Source organism: Camelus dromedarius, chromosome 19 (genome assembly GCF_036321535.1).
Source record: "Camelus dromedarius isolate mCamDro1 chromosome 19, mCamDro1.pat, whole genome shotgun sequence".
Lineage (NCBI taxonomy): Eukaryota > Metazoa > Chordata > Mammalia > Artiodactyla > Camelidae > Camelus > Camelus dromedarius.
This window is the reverse complement of record NC_087454.1, coordinates 1,852,240-1,862,455: the sequence shown is the minus strand read 5'-3', so window position 1 is coordinate 1,862,455 and position 10,216 is coordinate 1,852,240. Positions and strand designations below refer to the sequence as shown.

Here is a 10,216-nt window from a genome sequence, read left to right as displayed (position 1 = left end):
TTTTCTAAAATGTTTACGTTAGTTATAGCTTATATGTTATGATATGAGTTAAGTTGCATTTGACTCACCAATGTGATATGTTTCATAGACATTTAGCCGAACACTTACTAATTTTACTCTTGTGGATTTCCTTCCTTATTCTTGAGCTATCACCCCACCCCTATCTCAGATGTCTGAGGCCCTGGACACTAGCAAGGGCAATGCTTACAGTGCCCCATGGTAACTTGGCTTTGCTCAGAAGCTTAAAAAACTGGACCTAACAAATATTTCTTCTAAGTAAGAAAAACAAGTTACATACACATCAGACTTAGAGTGTTCAACAAAACCTGGTATAATCAAATAATAAATTTAACAAAATTAATCTACCCTGTACTTGAAATGACACCTATTTCTATTTTTGTGCTCCATGACAATTAGGTGTAGGCAACAGCCGATGATAAATAAGCAGTAGTATTTCTTCCCAGTCAAGTATTTCTGGGACTTCGTGGGCAAACAAAGGCGGGAACCGTGAACAGGAAACACTTTGGGGGTTTCTCTGAAGACTCCTGGCTGCACGACTAAGGAGGCCTGGGGACTGGAGTTTTCCATAACTTAAATGCTCGAAGGTCCAATAAACACTTTAAAAATGCCCCTCAGTATGATTCTGTTGTTAAAAAAAGGCATATCACATTTCGAGTGCATCTCCCCCCCTGCAGATTTTATAAGTTTGGTGGTAGCTGATTGTTGCCCCCACTGCAAAGACTATTCTAGAAAAAGCTGTCCAGACCCCGTGGTGGGGGCAGAGAGAGGAGAGTCCCGTGTTGCAGGTGAAAACACTGGCAAGTTGGGACGGGGCACCGGTGAGCCACGGAGCCCCCGGGAGAGCAGAGCGGGACAAGGGCGGGGACGAGGGAGCAGGGCCAGCGGCTGGGCTGGACGCCCGGGGGCAGCTCTCCCCACCTGCCTCCCTGCACATGTTCAGCAAAGTCGGAATCATTCGGCTCTGCAGGACCTGCTGGCTTTCTCACCTCGGGGAGGGGGACGCTGACGTCAGTCTTTCCATAACCTCTGTTTGTCTTGAAAGTGAAACAGAGCGAACCTTGAGCTCTAAGAAGATGACCAGCACCCTTTCTGCACCCGGCTTGGCCCCATGGACATCGGCGCGGCTGGCCTCACCCAAATTCTCTGGCAGCTCAGATTTTGGTGTTAAGAAAGCCTGTATTCAGAAAGTAGGTGGCGAGGGAGCCAGGCAGTTGGAAAATGGCTGGAACAGGCTCCTTGGGTCCCATGCCTCCTGCAGGGGCTGGTCTAGTCCCAGCCCTGCCCTTGGGGGTGCTCGGGCTCAGAACAGTCCTGCAGGGTGTGGGGACCCCCCCACTGACCTGCAGACCCTCGGGGTTCAGGTGTGGAAAGAGCACCCAGATGGGGCCTCGGCTCCCTGCTTAGGAGTCCTGCTGCTTGTTCCCTGCTGTGACAACTGGGGCACGAGGGACCGGGAATGCAGCACGGAGGTGTGCACACTGTATCACGAGGCACAAAGGAGGGCGCATCACAGAGAGAGCCACACTGGATTTCAGCACTGATTTATAGAGAAAAGCTCCCTGGAAGGAGGGAGGGAAATAGTCATACCAGTTGTAATAGCTTAGATTTACATAACATTTACTGTGGATCAGGGGGTATTCTAAGTGCTTTCCCATATTAATTCATTCAATCCATGTAACAACCCCAGGGACTAGGTACAATTATTAGTCCCACTTTACAGATGAGGCAATTGAGGCACAGAGAGGTTAAGTAACTTGCCCTAAGTCACACAGCTAATAAGTGGCAGTCAGGATGTGCATCCACTCCCATCCATCCAGGCCTGTGCTCCTAACACTCAGGGAATATAGGGGTGTGGGCTGAATGGGGGGAAATTCACTCCACTCATGTGAACAGCCATGGCCGTGTGAAGCAGATTTAATCAGAGAAACCAGTGTAGTCCAGACAGATTACGGAGGAAACGGCAGCAGCTGGAAGAAGGTTCCATACATTTGAGAATTTATGAGACTACGTCTCACTTAAGTCACGGTGTAAGAAGACAGAGTACTTCCCATTCTTAATGTCCAAGGCAAAGATGATTGAAACTATGTTAAAAAGGAATAAACAAAAACATCTAAACAACCCATGAAAGGGGGAAAAAAAGGGAAAAGTCAAACATGAACGTGAAAATAAACACATCCAGGGGAGAGTGGAAAGACACACCCGTGTTCTTTAGTATTTGATACATTTCCTAATTGTGTACTCAGAAAATATGTTTATATGAAATATGTTCTTACCACGTTAAAAATGTGTATGTTTATGTTACATATGTGTATTACATAGTCACACACTGTATACTATATTTTTTTTCCTCAATTTTGAAAGGTCTGACTGACAGCGCTAGTAAACATAATTCATACTGGGACATGAAACATTCTAGAAGGTAGCTGAAAAACATTACTATATATTTACTCCAAACTGTTGTTGTCTGGTGCAAAAATTTATAAATTTTGGACTTGACGTCTTCAAAGTAAATTAAACTGGAGCTCAGACTGTTCATGCTTCAGGCAGTCTTTTTAAAAAGGAAGCACCTCAAGTGCTTTAAGCAAAATTCCTCCATCTTCATAAAGAGATGCTTTTATTATAAACCTGGATGTGTGCACTCAGTCAAAGAAGCAGACAGGGCTCTTTTACGTAAGTGTCACAGGAAGGAGAGACTGAGATGGCTTGTCCCCTGGGCCTTCTCTGAGGGCACAGAAGAAGAGAACGTGATACTGTTGCAGAATGACTGATACAATTTTACTGCTGGGATGGTTCTTGGGTTTCCATTATTCTACAGGGGAAACTGATCTCAAAATTTTGGGACCCCCACTAAATATATTTCAACTAGATCACATCTCTCTCTTAAGAGATGGCACCACCACCGGAGTACCACGCATGCAGAGGGCACTCGAAGGCTCTCAGTGAAGGCAGGAGAGGGGCGGGCAGGCAGACTGAGAGACGGGAGCCTGAGACCTTCAGTAAAACGCAGGCCCAGGCTTCACCTTCCCTCTCCAGTCTGAATGTTGTCATCATCAGCCCAGAGTGCCTTGGGAGAGGGAGAGGCTCTGTCATTGGCAGTGACATCACGCCCAAAGCAGGAAATGACACGTGGCTGGAGGATGTCGGCTCCCCTCCCCCACCACCCTGCCCAGCAGCCAGAAGAGCTGCTCCGTTTTAGACATAAAGAGAAAAGGGGAAAACCCACCTTCTCCCCAGAACTCTTCAAAGTCTATTCTGGGGCAGGGAGGCTCAGTTGGCCCCCTTCCCTCCTGTTGTCTGCACGGTGCTGTGTGGCCCTTGGTGGGGTCTGGGATGCCCAGGTGGCGGAGGAGGGCAGCTCACAGCCCTGGGATGAGTCACCTTAGGTCAGGCAGGCATCATTCAAAACTCTGCCTGTGTGTGCATCTGATTATACATGAACAGACATGAAGGCGGGGGCTGGCGAGGAGGCAGGCTGGGTGCACTTTGTGGGGCAGAGAGGGCAGCCTTGGGAAGAACGTTTGCTGCCAGTGACCCCCAGGGGCCTGGGCCTGCTGGAATGAATGCTGTCACTGACATAGTCATTAAACACCCAGTTCACAGACATTGTCTTTCGTCTTCACAATGTAACAAAAGCCAATTCCCATGTTTCAGACACAGTAACAGAGGCTGAGAGCTTAGGTGACCTGCTTAACCTCCCAACCAGGATGCAGCAGAGTGGGCATCCTCCCACAAGCACGGAGATGCCCACCTGTCAGGGTCCCCAAGTCCCCAATACCGTCCCTTCCAGGTCTCATCTTCTGCTCCTACTTGGCCCCAAATTCCCACCTTGAATGAAACAAAAACCAAAAGACAGTAGTCTCCAGAAAAATCTTGGTGGAACCTTGTAATCAGAGAAGTTACCTGGAGCAGGGCCATTCTCTGGAGAGGTTCTGGGATGCTCCAGCGGGTCGTGAGGAGCCCAGGACATGGGAGCTGGGGGTAGCGGTGGAGGCCGGGTCCTAGGCATCTGGAAAGAGCATCTGTAGGAGGGGCTGAGCCCTGGGGGCCTAGCAGCATGGGGGAGGGGGGCGGAGAGGAGGAGGAGGAGGAGGCCTAGGAAACCCATCCCTGACCTGCGGGGAGGTGCCCGGCACCTGCTTGCCTGCTTTTGGAGGGACCCCGAGGACTGGCCTCCTGAAGCGTGGGTGACGAAGCCGTGACTTTGCCCACCATTCATGTGGCAAATGGGCTTAAACGTTTATAATGACAGCATCGCCCTGGATTTTATGGGGGTGTTTTTGCTCCATAAACTGGACCTGCTTTCATATAGAGCTTCTCATTTCCTACTCACAAAGCCAGCTGCGGGGCACCTATAATTACCATCCTTTCATAGCTGGAGAAACTGGCCCCAGAGAGGAAACAGAGGATGTGCTGGGATGGTCCCTGAGAACAATGACGGCTGGGTCTTACCTCACCCGGACCAAGCCTCTAAAACTCACCTGGGCTCTCCCTTTGTAGAAGGGAGCGAGATGCCTTCACTGACTAGCTTTGGGGCTGGTCAGCTCTTCCAGCCTCCGCCTCCAAGCTGTGAAATTGGGGGAGGAACAAAGTTTACTCGAGAACAGCAGAAGTACAACGGGAGCCACGTAGGTAATTCAAAATTTTCTAGCAGTCAGTATTAATCTAGCAGGCATTTAAAAAAGTTGACAGAAAAAAGTGAAAATAAGTTCAAAAAATATATCCAAGATATTACTTTGATAAGTAATAAACAAAATTAGGATTGGAATATTTTACATTCTTATCACTTCTTGAGTCCACGAAATATGACGAGCATTCCACATTAAAGCACACGTGAACCCAGACTCCACGGCCCAGCTGTCCAGTGGCCACGCGTGGCTGTGGCCTGGAGCCGGACGCGGGGATTAGGGGACATCATGCACGAAGGCGCACGCGCTTCGGCGGCCGCCTGGCCATTAAGTTCTCTCCCGGACACGCACGCCGGCGGAATTGTCCACGTTAAGTGGCCTTTACCAGGACCCCAGACCCAAAGCAGGCATGAGACAGATCCAGCGCCGAGTCACTTTTCCTGCCCCTTCCAAACCGACCACCTCCCTTACGCGCAGAGGCTAAAGGTCCCCACCCCGCCATCCTCGCCTTCCCTGAAGACAGCCGCCCGTCGACCCCCACCGGGGACCCCCAGTCCTCCCCGCCTACCACCCGCTCCCGGCGTTTACACCCGCCGCGATTCCCACCCCGAATAGAGAACGAGGCCCGGGGCCGAGGAGCCTGCCCGTGGGCAGGAAACCCAGGGACGCTGCGGACCCGACCCCACAGGCAACTCTGGGCTGCCCACCCCCAGGGGCACGCGGGGGCGAGGGCCGGGCTCAGAGGCAGCCCCCCGGGACCCGGAGCGCCCGACCAGCGCACCTCGCGCCGCGCCCCAGCTCCCCCTCGCGGTGCCGCAGTCCCCGCCGTCCCCGCCGCGCCGCCCCCGCGCCCCGCCCGCTGACGTCACCGCGCCGGGAGGGGCGGGTCCCCCGCTATAAAAGGCGGGGCCGGGGGGCGGCGGCAGGTCTCTGCGCCCGAGTCTGCCGGTCCGCGCCGCGCTCAGTCCAGGGCCTGAGGCTTCACCCGCTCCGCAGCCGGCACCATGCGCGAGATCGTGCACATCCAGGCGGGCCAGTGCGGCAACCAGATTGGCGCCAAGGTGTGCGCCGAGGAGGGGTTGGGATGGGGGCGGCGGGTACCCAGGGTGCGCGACGGGGAGGGAATGAGGAGGGGACGGCGGGTCCCCAGGATGCGGGACCAGGAAAGGGCCCGGGTCCACAGGGTGAGGACCGAGGAGGGGTCGGGGAGGGGGTGGCGGGTCCCCAGGGTGCGCGCCGGGGCCGAGGAGGGGCTGGGGAGCGGGTGGCGGGTCCCCAGGGTACGCGCCGTGGCCGGAGAGGGGCCAGAGAGAGGGTGGCGGCCCCGGGTGGCGCGTTCTCGGCTGAGGCGCCGGGCGGGGCCCAGGAACCACAAAACCTGATCTGCCCGGATGCGCGCGGCAATGCAGCTGTGTATGCCTTTAATCAAGGCCTTTTGAAATTTCCTCGGACCCGGCCCTTGTGCGGAACGTGGTTGGTATTTCCCTGGTAGATTAGCCTCTGAGATTTAGATGGGGGCTGCGGTCGTATTAACCCAAGGTCCTCATGCGGAATTTAATTTGTATATTTTGTCTATAGTTTGAATGAGAAAATGCAGTGTCATCGGGTGATAGATGTTAGGCAGACGTCTCATGGGTCCCACAGACGAGGATGTTAGACAGATCTCTAATGCGAGCACCATCTAGACAGGATGACATACCACGTCGGAGTCCGATTCCGGTCTGCGAGGTGGCAGGTGGCAGTCCTGCGCTGTGACAGCCGCCCTCAGTGGGCGAGGCGCAGCCGCATGGTGCATGGGTGTGGGCGGGCGCCTGACAAGGACGTGGTCTCTTTCAGAACCGCCATATTGCCCACCCCAGCCTCCCGCCCCCTTTCCTGCTGCAGATTCACAATGCAGCCAGCCCCTCACTACCGGGCCAGCTCCAGCCACTGCCCCCGAGGGGGCTCCCCAGCCTCCTGCCCGCCCCTCTCCATCATTCTCCTGCTGCGGCCAGTGGCCAGAGGGCAGTGTGAATGTCAGTGCATAACACTGCGCTGCTGGGGGGTGGGGGGCTGGGCCACTTTGTGCCAGGAGACAGTGAGCCCTGCGGGCAGCCGCAGGGCGGGGTCCAGCTGGTCCTGGGTCCTGTCTGGACCCGTCCGTCAGCTGGGATGCTGACACTCAGCCCTGCCTGGGAGTGACAGCCTCCCCAGCGTCCCCAGCTTCCCTAGAAGGGACCTGCAGTGCCCACCCTCCCCCGCAGGGCCCCTCCCAGCTTTCCAGTCTGTCTCCAGAATATGGCTGATGCTCTGCAGATTCCAGAGCCCCTCGGCAGCAGCTGCTGGGAGACGGGGCGGTGGGTATTGGTCTGTGTGGGACGCATTCGCCGTCCGACCACAACGCCGCTGCTCCAAGGGCACGAGAGGAAGAAAGGGGATCCCTCCTGACACAGCGTGCCAGCCCGTCACGTGCTCCTTTTTTGTCCCCAGTTTTGGGAGGTCATCAGCGATGAGCATGGCATCGACCCCACCGGCAGTTACCATGGAGACAGTGACTTGCAGCTGGAGAGGATCAATGTGTACTACAATGAAGCCGCTGGTGATTATCGGAACATTTTTTGCCCCCTCGCTTGCTCTCCGTTCTGTGGCAGACGCAGAGTACTAGGAACATGCAAATGACAAAGGGCCTCCTGCCTTCGTTTTAAATGTCCACGGCTGAGAATCACACGGCAGAGTTCCTTAAGTCTCCTGCACGTCTGCCATGACTAAGCAAGCCTGACCTCCCTTGTCAGAGCAGAAAGTGCTCTGATCTCCTGCTTTTGTCTCCTGCTGGAGTTTTCTCTGATGAATTCTGCCGTGAATTCAGGCACACAGAGCAGGGCGTTGTCTGGGATTCCTTTGCCAACCTCAGGTCTAAGTTCTGCTCTGTACCCACAGGTAACAAGTATGTGCCTCGGGCCATCCTGGTGGACCTGGAGCCGGGCACCATGGACTCAGTCAGGTCTGGACCCTTCGGCCAGATCTTCAGGCCCGACAACTTCGTGTTCGGTACGTAGCCATGACCCAGGGGCACCGGCCCAGTGGGTCTCCTTCCTCCTCAGCCCTGTGGAGATCCCAGCTCTGACTGCTGACTGCTGAGTGCGGGGTGGAGGCCGTGTGTCCACAGAGAGTCCTGACTGCACCCGGTCCACGGGCTGTCACTCCTCCAGCGCCTCCGGGCAGCTCAGAGAACAGGGCCCGCCTGCAGAGGCTGCTGCAGCCCCCCGATCACCCCCGACACAGCAGCCTGGGAAGGGCAGTGAACAAAGAGCAGAGAAAGGCCTCAGACAGCAGGTAACGCGTCATTTCAGGGGACCAGTGACAGCAGGCAAGCACTGCAAGAAGCCAGAGGCCAAAGGCACAGGTGTGAGCAGCAGCTGAGACAGCTGCTGAGAGCGCACGGCGCCCGGACCTCACTGCCTCCGCCCTGTCTGTTCACCGTGGCTGATTTAAGTATTTACAGAAGGTTGTTTGTTCTTAATTGTAAACCAGTAGGGTTTTGTTAAACCATCTTCTTACTCAATAACCTCATATAAACTAAACTTTTTCCTTTATTAGATCTCCAGTGTTTTTGAGGGTCACTGACATAAGAAGAGTTTTCTGTAGGTAGAAAGGGTTTCTAAAAGAATCTGTCCCCTTTAAAACTAGTCCAGAGTCAAAATGACAGAATTTAGAATTCCTTATTGAAGTTTTAGTGTCTAACATTCTCCTTTCCGCCCGGCAGGCCAGAGTGGTGCCGGGAACAACTGGGCCAAGGGCCACTACACGGAGGGCGCCGAGCTGGTGGACTCGGTCCTGGACGTGGTGAGGAAGGAGTCCGAGAGCTGTGACTGTCTGCAGGGCTTCCAGCTGACCCACTCGCTGGGGGGCGGCACGGGCTCTGGGATGGGGACCCTCCTCATCAGCAAGATCCGGGAGGAGTACCCTGACCGCATCATGAACACCTTCAGCGTGATGCCCTCGCCCAAGGTGTCGGACACTGTGGTCGAGCCCTACAACGCCACCCTCTCCGTGCACCAGCTGGTGGAGAACACGGACGAGACGTACTCCATTGACAACGAGGCGCTGTACGACATCTGCTTCCGCACCCTGAAACTGACCACGCCCACCTACGGGGACCTCAACCACCTGGTGTCGGCCACCATGAGCGGCGTCACCACCTGCCTGCGCTTCCCGGGCCAGCTCAACGCCGACCTGCGCAAGCTGGCCGTGAACATGGTGCCCTTCCCGCGCCTGCATTTCTTCATGCCCGGCTTCGCGCCGCTCACCAGCCGGGGCAGCCAGCAGTACCGCGCGCTCACGGTGCCCGAGCTCACCCAGCAGATGTTCGACTCCAAGAACATGATGGCCGCCTGCGACCCGCGCCACGGCCGCTACCTGACCGTGGCCGCCATCTTCCGGGGCCGCATGTCCATGAAGGAGGTGGACGAGCAGATGCTGAACGTGCAGAACAAGAACAGCAGCTACTTCGTGGAGTGGATCCCCAACAACGTGAAGACGGCCGTGTGCGACATCCCGCCCCGCGGGCTCAAGATGTCGGCCACCTTCATCGGCAACAGCACGGCCATCCAGGAGCTGTTCAAGCGCATCTCGGAGCAGTTCACGGCCATGTTCCGGCGCAAGGCCTTCCTGCACTGGTACACGGGCGAGGGCATGGACGAGATGGAGTTCACCGAGGCCGAGAGCAACATGAACGACCTGGTGTCCGAGTACCAGCAGTACCAGGACGCCACGGCCGACGAGCAGGGCGAGTTCGAGGAGGAGGAGGGTGAAGACGAGGCCTAAGAACTTCTCAAATCAATTGTGCATCCTTAGTGAACTTCTGTTGTCCTCAATCAAGCATGGTCTTTCTATTTGTATACTATGGTGCTCCGTTTTGCCTCTGTCAGAAATTCACTGTTGATGTAATAATGTGGAATTCCTCTGAAAATTACAGTATTGTCTAAGATATCTATACTAATAAAAAAGCATGTCTAAAACCTAACATCTTTTTATTTTAAATGTTTTTATTTTTTCACTAAATGCTTCTTTGCTTTTTTGTTTATAATTTCTCAATTTTTTTTCTTTCTTTTGGAGGCAGGAGGTAATTAGGCTTAATTTATTTGTTTGTTTGTTTTTTAACGAGGTACTGGGGATTGAACCCAGGACCCTGTGCATGCTAAGCACACACTCTAACACTGAACCATACCCTCCCCCAACTAAACACTTCTTAAAATGTTTCTGGGGCAAGCAATTTTAAAAAAATAGGATTTCTACTTTAATGTTTTTAATTAATAGACTTTCTGGTCGAGATAAAAAGACTTCTTTTTACAAAATCTTCACTGGCCCAAAGTATTAAAGGAATCCCGTAAACGTGTGGAGGGGAATAGGAATCAGAGGACAAACCTTCCTCCCTGAATTTCTGCAGTTGCAGGGACGCTATGAAAATGGAGACTCGGGGGCCCTGGGCACAGACTGTGTTTGATTTCTCTGCTTCTCTTGACCAGTGAGCGCTTGTACCTCTCAGATAAAAAGGTACTGCATAACTCACGTCCTACAAGAGCCGTCACGCA

At 54.1% G+C, this 10,216-nt stretch overlaps 1 protein-coding gene and 1 long non-coding RNA gene across 5 annotated transcripts; one reads left to right on the top strand and one right to left on the bottom strand.

Annotated features, from left to right (window-relative positions):
• Positions 1-1,550: 1,550 nt before the first annotated feature.
• Positions 1,551-5,476, bottom strand: LOC135318596 (uncharacterized). 4 transcript variants are annotated; one of them, XR_010376777.1, is made up of 3 exons: positions 5,428-5,476; positions 3,245-4,585; positions 1,551-3,085 (listed from the first exon to the last, which is right to left on the bottom strand). It is a non-coding gene; the product is annotated as an uncharacterized LOC135318596 (long non-coding RNA). The 4 variants fall into 4 exon arrangements; XR_010376776.1 differs by lacking the exon at positions 5,428-5,476 and having other exon boundaries at positions 3,245-4,027; positions 4,500-5,393; XR_010376775.1 differs by lacking the exon at positions 5,428-5,476 and having other exon boundaries at positions 3,245-5,393.
• Positions 5,477-5,563: 87 nt separating this feature from the next.
• On the top strand, positions 5,564-9,648 carry LOC105105754 (tubulin beta-2A chain). Its single transcript, XM_064476140.1, has 4 exons — positions 5,564-5,707; positions 7,116-7,224; positions 7,563-7,673; positions 8,389-9,648. Exons 1-4 carry the CDS (start codon positions 5,651-5,653, stop codon positions 9,447-9,449), a joined length of 1,338 nt encoding a protein of 445 aa, XP_064332210.1. The 5' UTR covers positions 5,564-5,650; the 3' UTR covers positions 9,450-9,648.
• Positions 9,649-10,216: the final 568 nt, after the last annotated feature.

What these genes read in the sequence shown, in the direction of transcription:
- LOC105105754 (XM_064476140.1), top strand. Translation starts at nt 5,651, where the DNA reads ATGCGCGAGATCGTGCACATCCAGGCGGGCCAGTGCGGCAACCAGATT. An exon ending in GTACTACAATGAAGCCGCTG is followed by an intron (nt 7,225 to 7,562) that starts GTGATTATCGGA and finishes CTGTACCCACAG; the next exon opens with GTAACAAGTATGTGCCTCGG. An exon ending in GCCCGACAACTTCGTGTTCG is followed by an intron (nt 7,674 to 8,388) that starts GTACGTAGCCAT and finishes TCCGCCCGGCAG; the next exon opens with GCCAGAGTGGTGCCGGGAAC.